Here is a 12,632-nt window from a genome sequence, read left to right as displayed (position 1 = left end):
TTGGTTACTTTACAAATTTTTACTTGCACTCCACCTTTCTACAAGTGCTAACAATGTAAACAAATACATGCGTGAAAAAAATATTTTACTTTCCACTTACTGCTTCAGATATAATCCCCTGGAATACACAGAACTCAATTGCCCCTGAACAGAGAGGAGATTTTAATCGCACCTATTAATGATCTGTCAGATGTAAGAATGATAATAAGTGTTATATGTGTAATATTTATTAAAATATTCATATTGACTTACTAATACATGCAGACCTTCCATGCATTCACATTTTCACAAACTGTGCTGTCATGCCCTTTTTTGGATTCTCTGTTATTTGGCCTTTGTTTCTCCTATTGGACTACCCCGCTTGTCTGTTTCCTGACCCTAGCTTGGACTACCATTTTCTCTGATCGCCGCCGGCCCCTCACCTATTGGACTGCTCCTGACATCGTTTTTGGACTATGCTCTGCTCTTACGCTCCAAACCCAATCCTGACACGTGCATTACCTTGTATTAGCCATAAGGCAACCTGTACTTACCAAACCCAAAGTGAGGTTACCAGATGATGCATTTTTTAATTTATGTTTGTAATTGTGAAATTTTGTCACAGTATTATTGATAATCTTATAGCAGGCACTCCAACATTCATTAATTCCAGCATTAGTAAGTAAGTAATGATGCAAAGATTTACGTCCGCCTGATTCCTGAGCCACTTGGTTACCCACAGTTGAGACACCTAGGAACATGACATCATATCCCATCGTCCTCAGTCATTGTGACTGCATAACTACATAACAAAGGAAACTATGTGCCATTCAGGAGGGTCTGTGTCTAAAGCACCATTAGGGGTTCTCAATGAGGCAAATGGTACCTGTGGCCACACCCACTGCTACATATGACTTGCTCATGCTAAATAAGCCCTACTTCCTGTCCATTTCCCTATTTAATCCCCTCCTACAAAGGCATGACAGTGGTCTTTGTGCATAGAGGTGCCAGAATGTATCTCCAACTCTATCCCACCAGTCCTCCAACAAGTGCTATCTCCACCAGGGCAGGTATTAAATCAAGTGTAAGAATGTTTAAACATGTATCCCGTGTTCACTTGGTTCCCAAACTGTGCATTTTAGTTAGATGTTATTAAGTTATATCATTTTTATTTGTACTACATAGCGGGGAAAAGATTAATGGTAGCTCAGTGTTATCACTACTATTGTTTGTATTGTGTATACAGGAAATCTAATCTTTTTAATTACTTATGCTTTCTATTCAGTGGATCATCGGTTCCAGTTATTTCAGCTGGAGTTTTCTTGTCTCCAAACTATATTGATAATATTCCTCTCTATAAAGGAATATAAAATTAATACTAGGCGTAGCAAATTAAATTCCAATTTTTGTCTTAGAATTGATATCATAGGTTTGTTTTTTGTGGTTTACTTAATACTGAATAATTGCCATGAATAGACTTCTTATGCTTTTTCCGTTTGGTGCGCTGGAGGGTTTGCTGGATGGGTTTGTCTGCATTGATCATTTCCAAGGTCTAGCTGCAAAAAAGTATTACTAGGCCTTTTGGCTTGTTTTGTTGCCAGCTCTCCCCGGCAGCATAATTAGCTACCTTTAAACCAGCACTTAAACCAAATTGATGCCTTATTTTTTCTCCACGGTTTGTATAGTTTAATTTTGTAAATAAACATAGTCATTATCTCAGTTAAATCTTTGAGAGGGTGTTATGCCTTTTTGTGTAGGATTCAGGTAATCAGCCTTTAATGGTGTTTAGTACGGCCCAGAAATGACCATTATACACCGAGTTCTATAATAAGGCTAAGGGCTATTACCATGTCCCAAACACCTTGAAATGAATAGCTGTATAATTGTGACATTAATAAAAGTGTTTTAGGCTATATTCCCGGACAGACATTATGGAGCAACTTGACAAATCGCTACTTTGTGCCTTTGGTCTCCAAGGAAATCTGATCACTAGACCGATGATTATATACAAGGTCGGCACAAGGAATCTCAAAATGACATTTTTATCCTGCTTAAATTTCTAAAGCATAGAAGATCAGCCTGGAAGATTAGAAGCGAGGGAAGTCACCTCATTACGGAGGATTCTGACAGGGAAATGCAAAATGGCCTATTTTGGAGAATGAGACGGTAGCTTCTCATGACATTTTCAAATATACTTCATTTTCAACTTTAAAACGACATAGTAATTAAATGTCATTTTTAAGAAGACAGATAAATAATAGAATAGAAACCAGGGCCCTGATTTAAAACACACCATCAATTCACTACATCACTGCCACCCAATAACACAGACAATGGGCCTGTGGCCACCTAGGCCCAGGCACAATGACACTAATAAACAGGACCAGTGAATAACCAGTTCCTGATCCCCTCCGGCAAAGCCTTTTTATTATTTAAGTAACTGCAAATTCTGTAACAGTTCTGTAAGGGGTTTGTACTGTATATTGTAAATCATTTGACGCAAATCTACATTTTTAAGGTTGACATTTTCCTTTAAACATTGTCTGTTTGGGATATAGTTTCTGTTGCCACTGGGGCTCAGCAGAGGTAAATCATCGGTACATACAATTTAATGTTGACACCTTGCATGTTTTATTAATATTGATCTGTTCTATGGGAAAGGCTTGTGGTTATTTTGTAGAAATTGATTGATGTATCTTATTGTCCCCAATTTAAATTTTTTTTATATTATTGCTTATTAAATACTATAATATATATATATATATATATATATATATATATATATATATATATATATATATATATATATATATATATTAATGTATGTAAGAGACAAGGCTGCAGGCTGGGAAAGAAAAACCTTTCCCCTGTGTGTGGATTTTTCGACATTCACAGAAATACACATAAAAAGGCTTTTATACCTTCAGAGAAGTAGTAGGATTGGGATGCAAACCAAGGGTCGGCTCATAAAAGCAGAGACAGTGAACAAAAGAGATAAGACATCTCTATAAATAGGACTGAGAAAAAGGACTCCGGAACAAGGAGTTACAGTGAAAAACTGTGCAATATTCTTATGATATTTTAACACGCGGTGAATGATCTTTGTTAAATATTTGGTCACAAAAATATTCATTTTCATACATGTGCATACAGCAAGCCTTAGCTTGTGAGTTAAATGTTAACACAGCTCCACCCAAAAGCAGCTACATGAAAGGAGTGCCCCAGATTTTCATATTTAATACACACTGGAAAACGTTTTGCCTGGGCTACGGTGCTTTTTTTCTGCATGCAAATATGTGCAGACCTTCCTTATTTATTGGAATGTTTCTGTGTCATTTAACTCCTCCCCCAGCAGTCTCTACTAAAAGCCGAGAGCATACTGCAGTATGCTTCTCATACACGCTAAGTCAATAGGAGTAGAAGAAGAAGCACAATCAGTGCTACTGATCATGTTCAAGAGGTTTGCATGAGAATAACCCCTGGCTTCAGTAAAGGCAGCTGGGGAAGACCTCTGTCTCATTTTCTTACTATAGTAACTAAAGAATGCATTCTTCAATTTGCATGCAGTAAAATGCACTGGAGTTCATGAAACCAGGCTCTTATGTGCATTCAAAAAATACAATTTTAGGAGTCAGACTGTTCCTCCTCTCATGATGTACCATGCCGTCCTATGAAAAAGTAGGCTTTAAACCCTTCATGATAATAGGCCTGACCTCACAAATGCTCTACTGGATGAATGAGCGCAAACTCCCATAGAAACTCCAAAATCTCATGAAAAGTCTTCTCAGACGAGTGGAGACATGGTCCAAATGGGGCTGGGTGAGGGTACCTGTGGTTTTGGAATGGGATGTCCAACAAGCTCATATAGGTGCTATCATGTGTCTAAAGACTCTTGGTCGTATAGTGTACATATGATACATTTACAAAGGGGTGGGTCAGGGCTATTCATAATAATACTTAGTTTCATTTCTCGTTATTTGGTTTGGAAAATTAAGAGGGATTTTTAAATTATATTTTTATCATCATTCATGGGATGTTCGGCTAAAAAAAAATGAAAAAGGTTTTAGGGAACAATATATCCTTAGCAGAGATAGTAAAGTTAATCTGGTTAGGGCTCTGGCTGCATCAGTATCTGAAAGGTCTATAGATCCCAACATATTACATCTGAGAGAAAGTATCTCACCGGTTGGAGGCGATTAAGAGATATAAACAAGAGCATCAACGTTATTACCGTTCACACAGCTCTGCGGCTTGTTAACCGGCTCTATTTACAGACTGGATTTCACGTATCTACGGTTCATCCAATTAAGATGTTAGACATAACGACTCCATGGGATCGTTCCTGTTACACCAGATACTTTTTACGGTTGCGTTCACAGTCAGCATATTTTTTTTCAGGAGAGGAAAGGCAGTAAAGATTGTTCTTACGGAAATCTTTTAGTTAAAATAGAATTTACATGACTTTTAATCTAGCTTGAAGAATGCTCATCAGCATGTTGTGTTACCAAAGGGCGAGGTGCCAGGTTTCAAGACTCCTTCTACGGAGTGCCATCGCCCAAATCTACAGCCAGGGTCCCCGTGCGAGCTAGAGAGGAAGGCGAGTTGCGGTTGTAACTCGCTCATTTCACCATTTCTCCAGAACGAAGGCTGGCCCCGTGTAACACATCATCCAAGGGGTGAGCAGACTTTGAAGAAATCGTGCTGAATTATCTATACATTATAGGGGGCAGCCAAGCTCTTCCTGCAGCATTAACTCTCATAATACATAGGGAAGTCAACTCGCCATTTAGTGAATAACCCCCCCTTTTCTAGTTCAGAATGTTTGCCAAGTATAAGTGTGTCCTAAGCGCATGAAAAGACGCCATAATGGCAAACAGTGGAAAGTATGTTTATGATTTAGTCTTCTTCTCAGGGACTGACCTTAGTATGTAAATAGCTATTAACTGATCACAACTTCATATTAAAGTCTTTTGTTAAATCTGCTCCCCACCGTAGACTTTCATCAGTCAGAGTGGCAGTATAGGTTATTAAGACCAGGCCATTCTATTGTTTACCACAAGGATGATAACAAGTCAGGGTAATTGTCTAGTAGATTGGACTACTACATTATATTATGTTATTATGGAATACATGATGTTATTACATGATATAATGAAAACAGTTTTAAAAAAAAAAGAAACCTGCGCAGCATTTTATCTGATCTGAGTAATAATATTTTCAGAGGGTTTCGCCTTTACATACAGCCAGGAAGTACATTGGACTCTTTAGATATTCCTGCTCATAAACTCTCATTACTAATCTGGATTGTTACCATCATCTATATAGGGATTGAGGTTAACAAAGGAAGTCCTAATGCTGGATGGGCTCCTAGAGTTTCCATGGTAACGCCGAAGCTTCTTTTGCAAAGCTGCTAGAACACCGCTTAGTGCACCTGCCACTACCAGATGGCCGGCAGCGGGGAATATCTGTCCAGGTACAAGAGACGTCTCGGGAGTAAACGTGTAGGAAACACGGAGAAACGAGTGCCTACTGTTACAAGGCCCGGGTTAATAAAGCTACTGGTAGCCATAGCTTGTTTCGTCTTTATGGTCTTTGTTACCCCAAGCCGGCCACCTGCAGGACGGACGAGGGCTGGGGCATGCGCTCTGCAGGCTGGGAGATGCTGTATCCATAACGCCCATAAAGGTGCACGGTGTTCGGGGGGAGGCAGTCATGGCTGCCTGCATGCAGTAACGGTCCGCGGTGTCTGCTTCCGTCCATGCAAGCAGGGTTCCCCCCTCATGATTAACGAGGTGCTGCACCCCGACCCCCGTACGATCCCTCGTTCACACCTTGCCCCCCCCGCCCATGACCGTGTCCCTCCCCCGGGTGTTGCTGCAGTGGCTGCTCTGGGCGGGTCTGCTCCTGACGTCGCTTCCTTCCAACATGGCGAGGAGAGGAGTTGAGCTTCCCTGAGCAGCTGAGCGCAGCCGGAGCCCCTGTCACCGCCGCAGACACTTACCGCTGGGGGTAGAGGCCAGCGGGTGACACACGGAGCTGCCAGCTGGCATGGGGCGGCCCCCTCCCGGACATTGGGATCTGGAGCTATAGACACCGATACCCGACGTTAGCCGTGGGGGTGGACCCGTCAGTCCGTGCCCTGGATAAACCTGGTCCGAGGACGGTGGATACCGGAGAGTAAACATGTTCCTCACCCGGGCTCTGGAGAAGATCCTGAGCGACAAGGAGGTGAAGAGGGCGCATCACAGCCAGCTGCGCAAAGCCTGCGAGGTGGCGCTAGGTGAGCGATATATAGTGTGTCATAGCCGAGCCACACTGCCACTGCACAGCACCGGGCACTTCGGACATTGCGTGACATCGCACTGTAACATCACCCTGTGACATCATAGTTTGAGGCCTGAGCACTCTCATATCTCCGTGATATAACCCAGGACAGCACTGCTGGGCTTCTGTGTGAGGTCACACTCTGCCTCTATATTACAATGTGACATCGCGTTGTCATAGGTGATTACAGTTTGTTGATTGCGCTGCCTGTGACGGGTGACCGGATTACGCGGACTGTGACACCGCGCTGTGACGGTACAAACAGCCGGGTGTGAGGCGGGTACAGTCTGTGTATTCGGGATCCCTGAGATTAGGTGACACAGGAAGCAGCCTGGTGGCGGCTTGTGGCAGTAGGTGAGGGGTGGCTTTGTGTGATGGGAGGAGGGAACAGATGACACTTTGTGACAGGAGGAGGATCGCGTGTGTGAGGCATTGTATTGGGACAATAGATTTAACACTTATAGGACATGGGGCTGGGGTGGAATAAGAAGTGACATGTGGCAGGCTCAGATTATATATATGTATATATGTGTATATGTATTGTGCCAAGAATATGGGAACTGGGGCAGGAAGTAGGGTGTATTTAATGTCTCGGGGTGACAGGCGGTGTATGATGTGTGATACCGTAGTAGGCAGTATTATCATGAGGACCGAGATCCCTGAGGTAGTAACGTCAGTAAGAAGTAACAGACTGATTAGAGTGTGCATGTTATCACGTTCTGTCGATATGGCTGTGACTGTAGGCGTCTGGTGTGGTGTATGTGGGTGAGGGAGGTCGTTGATTACACTATATCTGTGATTTTACGTATAGGGAATGGACCCAGAGTGTGGGGGTGAGGTGGTTAAGCACATGTTCCATAATAAATCATACGGTTCTGTGTGTGACTGTAAGATGGAGGACTCGTCATTGGGACAGGCGGTTTGGGTGATTGTACAGACAGCAGTATGTGTGGCGAGTTGTGGGATGTCTATGACAGGAGTAGTCAGTAAAGAGTTGGAGTTTGTGACTGGGTCATGTGAGTTGAACGTATGCGCTGGTGGACATCTTAAACGGCGCCATTGATGTTAAGACGCCTGAATACATGAACGGTGTTACGACAATGTGAAGAGAATCGCCGTTAACGTCTGATTTGTTCAGGTTGTTTTGCTGTGTTGGCAGCTACTGGGTTAATTTAAACCTGTAACTTGCACAGCCACATGATGAGGATTTACGCGTTTTTTGGCAGCCGACTTGTTGTTAATGAGCATGGCTAAGGAAACGGACGTATTGACCTAACTGGCACAGAGGGTTCTTCTTGTTTCAAGTACGCGGTGAGCGTAAGGCTTCCTGTAACATGTGGCTGGACCTACATGTTCTCCACATTTCTCCTCTGTTGACAGATCAAGGTGACACTTTAGGGACAAGTTGCCCTCAAAGCTTTAGAGGTGTGATCACTCAGGTGTAGTAACTCTAGGTGGCACCACGCCAGGCCTCCGGCGCCTGTACCGGGAGTACAGCCATTTAACAGCTTGATATTAAATGGTACTGAGGTTACAGTTTGGGGATTATAAGGGTGTCCTAGTGCCCAGCTCCTCCGATATCCTACGTTTAGGTTCCTTTATGAGTCGGTTAAGCCTTCTGCTGATGTTATTAGTTTGTTTTTTATCTCCAAATATCTGTTTATCGGAGTTGGTAGGTTAGAGCTAGATACATTTTGGGGTGGAAAGCAGTTGATGAGTAGTCTTCTCGATGACCCTTAGGCTGACCCAGGCCTCATCAGATAGGAGAAACAATTCAGGGCTTATTTATTGTTTGTAAACGTAGTACGCTTGTCTTGCCGCCTTATTAGAATGGCTTTGCAGATCACTGGCAGGGTTTACTACGAGTGTACTGGTGGTGTGATGGTACACAGCGGCATACATCATCTGTAGTAACTTTACTGTTTAGTGTGTTCGGAGGCTTCTCATTAATGGCGGTGACGATCGGATGATGAGCTGTGGAGCTGTGCCTTGTGCGTCTTTAAAAATTGTAGCTTTGTTTATTTATGTTTTTTAGTCCTTGGAGTAGATTGCCGGAGGAGTAAAAGTCCTCGACCTGTTAGTATTCTCCAACATGTCTGAACAGTATGATATTAAAAAAGAAAAAACCAAAACAGTCTGCTGAAAGGGAGATGGAACGAGATAGGGGCGGGAAATGAAACCAGAGAGGATTGTATTACCTTTCCGTCATTGAAAATGCATGCTTGGTATCGGGTATTGGAGTCAGAGGTGTGCTGTCTGTGGGGAGGGGAGGCTGGGGAAAGCATCGCCCGGCTATCACAATGCTTCCTTTCTCAGTCGCGCTCTATGTGCAGGCCGGTCGCGCTAATACAAAGATAGCGATACAGCCGCTCAGCCTTATGAGCTCATAAGAGCCGTGTGTACTTCATGTATAAAGCATTATAGTATATGCTGTGAGCCCGGCCGCCCCACTGCGTTATAGTATATGCTGTGAGTGTGGCCCTCCCCGCTGCAGTATAGTATATGCTGTGAGTGTGGCCTCCCTGCTGCGTTCTAGTATACGCTATGAGTGCGTCTGCCTGCTGCATTATAGTATATGCTGTGAGTGCGGCCTCACCGCTGCATTATAGTATATGCTGTGAGCGCGGCCCTCCCCGCTGCATTATAGTATATGCTGTGAGCGCGGCCCTCCCCGCTGCATTATAGTATATGCTGTGAGCGCGGCCCTCCCCGCTGCATTATAGTATATGCTGTGAGCGCGGCCCTTCCGCTGCGTTATAGTATATGCTGTGAGCGCGGCCCTTCCGCTGCGTTATAGTATATGCTGTGAGCGCGGCCCTTCCGCTGCGTTATAGTATATGCTGTGAGCGCGGCCGCCCCGCTGCGTTATAGTATATGCTGTGAGCGCGGCCGCCCCGCTGTGTTATAGTATATGCTGTGAGTGCGGCCTCCCCGCTGCGTTATAGTATATGCTGTGAGTGCGGCCTCTCCACTGCGTTATTGCATATGCTGTGAGTGCGGCCGCCCCGCTGCGTTATAGTATATGCTGAGTGCATCCGCCTGCTGCGTTATTGTATATGCTGTGAGTGCGGCCTCCCTGCTGCGTTATTGCATATGCTGTGAGTGCATCCGCCTGCTGCGTTATAGTATATGCTGTGAGTGCGGCCTCCCTGCTGCGTTATTGCATATGCTGTGAGTGCATCCGCCTGCTGCGTTATTGTATATGCTGTGAGTGCGGCCTCCCTGCTGCGTTATTGCATATGCTGTGAGTGCGGCCGCCCCGCTGCGTTATAGTATATGCTGTGAGTGCGGCCGCCCCGCTGCGTTATAGTAAATGCTCTGAGTGCGGCCGCCCCGCTGCGTTATAGTAAATGCTGTGAGTGCGGCCGCCCCGCTGCGTTATAGTAAATGCTGTGAGTGCGGCCGCCCCGCTGCGTTATAGTAAATGCTGTGAGTGCGGCCTCCCGCTGCATTATAGTATATGCTGTGAGTATGTATATATATACATATATACTTTTTGACACCAATCTGAAGTGGCCTTATTTGCCTGCTGCTGTGCGGCTTCGTAGACAATTCTTCATGTTCAGAAGGGAAGAAATAGAGCGCGCAGGCGTTGAAAATGATTGCTCTGCAGGATTTATATAGGCGCGCGCTACAGGCTGCGTACTAAACAAGCAAATCTCACAGGACAGCCTGATCTGACCCAGCCAGGTTTTCAAGTTAATCGCATATTTTGCATTTTCCGGACAGTTATAAGCAGGGAGTGTTTTTATGGACGCATACTCCGTAGCACTCCTATTCTAGCCAATGGCAGTAGCAGCAGCCAATCACATGATGTTTTACTAGCAGGCAAGCGATTGGTTTACCATCAATTTCAATGGGAGTTCTGCTGAGCATTTGCAATTCTTAGGGGTTAATACTTCTGGTTTCCATAGTGACAGATAGAGATGTGAAATTTTGAAACCATGGGAAAAAAAAACAGGATAAAAACATTTTTTTCCCCAGAAAAGTATTACAAATTTAAAATGATTTTGTTACACTGGGAATATGAAAGGCAGTGTATGTAAATAATAAACCAAATTTGCTTTCTTGTTGCAAGTGGAACAACGAGCTCCGTATATGTTAAGAACACTTCAACTCTACATGAGAACAAGTAACCCCCCCCCTCAAATGCAACTAAATAAATGAAGAAATCCTCCATGGATTGGACGCGGAGAGCGATTGCAATCGCCCAATCAGATTTGCACCTTGGCACCAATCCTGCAAATGGAAAAGTGAAGCAACTGGCATTATGTGTGCAACTTTTATTAAGGTCTTCGTGTAATAAAGTTTGAATGCCATGTCATGAAAGGATTATTTATCATTGTGAAATATGATATTCCAGAAAAAACTAAAACAAAGAAAAAAAACAACAAAAAATGGCTTTGGGGAAAAAAAACCGTAGTTGGATTTCCAGCATTTTATTTTTGGTTATAAATGTGTGTAAATATACATCTTGCTGGTGGATGTCCTCCATGTTTTTATTTTTTTTTTTTTATCTAATTTTCAAAAGTTTTTTAGTCATTTAGTCAATATTTTTTATTGGTGTTTAAAAATCAAAGCCGTAGATTGTGGAATATTCTGCAAGACTTGCAACCCTGTCCCCGACGCACGGAGGTCTAGGCGTACCCCAGGTGTAGGTAGGTGTGTGTGTGTGTGGATATTTATATATAAAAAAATATATAAATAAATAAATATATATATATATATATATATATATATATATATATATATATTGTAATGAAAAAGTACAATTGACATTAAAATTAGTTCACATGCGCTGAAAAGGCTGTATTTGTTGAATAATTTATTGGGATGTATGTTTGAGGACAGCTACTTATTAACACTTAATGGAAGGGTGAGATTTGCAGGCAGTTCCATTGTTTGTATAAGAAGTCCCGGCTTTAAGTAGAAATAATGAATGTACGCAGCGTGTTTGTATATGCTAACTATTGGATAGCTGCAGTGTTTTCAGCGCTCTATTGGTACGGTATGTTACTATTAACCCAGAAATGCTGCAGAATGGGTTTATACACTGTACTGAATTTTGGATATAGGGTTCAGAGAATGATACATTCAATTTAATGTAAATAGATGGGTACATAAATGGAATAGCCTCCCATCAGAAGTGGTAGAGACAGTGAGTAAATGTAATCGTGGATGGGATCGACATAAAGCTATCCTCAATCTAAGACAAGACCATGGGATGATTAAGGTCTGAGTCTCTACATCAGGAACGATGGGCAGGCTAGAGGGGCCGCATGGTTTGTATCTGCTGTCATACTGTGTGTTTCTAGGTGCCGTGTTAAAGGGTGTTACACGGTTGGTGTCCATGGTACCAGGAAGCTGTTCCGTATTATGTGGTATAACGGGTACGACACGGCGTATCACTGCACTGTGTGGGCTTTTGCCGTTTACTCTTCTTAGTGATGTCGTACGCTGTTAATGCAAGTCTCAGCGTTACCTCAGCCTGTCCCCCCCCCCCGGGGTATATCTGGCTGATACACAAACACATGGCCTTTCTGTTTAGAGTCGTTTTAGACCTGAGGAGAAATACGTAATACATGTTACTCAATATGAAGACATTGAATAGGATAGTGAAACAAATGTTTCCATTATCCTCTGGACTGCTGTCCCCTGGCCTATCCGTCTTTCCCGCTGCCTTCAATCCTTCAAAAATCCCTCAGCACCCAGTTCTTTAAGGACGCCTACAACATTACATAATACACCCTAAATCCCTCTAGATTGTAAGCTCCTGTGAGCCGGGCCCTCCTCACCAGTTGTCTCTGTAAATCAAATTATGTTATATATACTGCTTATGTCCTGTCTACCCACTATACAGCATTATGGAATATGATGGCGCTATATAAAACAATAAATAATAATTTACATTCATAGAAAAAAAGCACTTGATTAGAAATCTCTTTAAAAATTTTAAACCTTTTTTTTTTATAACTTCAAAAATATTTCATTTTAATCTCTATTTTTTTTATATACTAAAAAATTTACTGTACGCCGGCCGCCCAAAATGGTCTTTTGTGTGTCGCACCAGCAGTAATGTTTCCTGGGTGATTTGATCTCTGGGTTGGCCGGCATCGCATGACACTGAATGCAGAGTGATGAGCGATGGAATATAACGATCCCACATTATCATGCGGGTTAACAAGGCGCGGACATGACCGGTAACGGGGACGTAAATCCGTATTAAGGGGAACGTTAGTCATTATTCGGTGACGTGTCTCAGCGCTTGTTTTATTTATTTTCTGCTTGTCATCATATGTGTTTTTAGTAGTTTACGGGGCAGCAGGACA

At 43.0% G+C, this 12,632-nt stretch overlaps 1 protein-coding gene and 1 long non-coding RNA gene across 2 annotated transcripts in view; both read left to right on the top strand.

The window, feature by feature from the left end:
- The first annotated feature begins 780 nt into the window (after nucleotides 1–780).
- LOC128498104 (uncharacterized) lies at nucleotides 781–1,161 on the top strand. The gene is made up of 2 exons (XR_008354389.1): nucleotides 781–823; nucleotides 1,050–1,161. It is a non-coding gene; the product is annotated as an uncharacterized LOC128498104 (long non-coding RNA).
- Nucleotides 1,162–5,846: 4,685 nt separating this feature from the next.
- The window catches only part of ARFGEF1 (ADP ribosylation factor guanine nucleotide exchange factor 1), a 62,862-nt gene continuing 56,076 nt past the window's right edge, over nucleotides 5,847–12,632 (top strand). Inside the window, exon 1 of the mRNA XM_053466181.1 lies at nucleotides 5,847–6,259. Within this exon, the coding sequence (XP_053322156.1) occupies nucleotides 6,163–6,259 (97 nt within the window). The 5' untranslated portion in view covers nucleotides 5,847–6,162. The remainder of the gene's footprint in view (nucleotides 6,260–12,632) is intronic.

Source organism: Spea bombifrons, chromosome 5 (assembly GCF_027358695.1).
Source record: "Spea bombifrons isolate aSpeBom1 chromosome 5, aSpeBom1.2.pri, whole genome shotgun sequence".
Classification (NCBI taxonomy): Eukaryota; Metazoa; Chordata; class Amphibia; order Anura; family Pelobatidae; genus Spea; species Spea bombifrons.
Note: the sequence above shows the minus strand (reverse complement) of the source record. Positions and strands in the feature narration are given on the sequence as shown.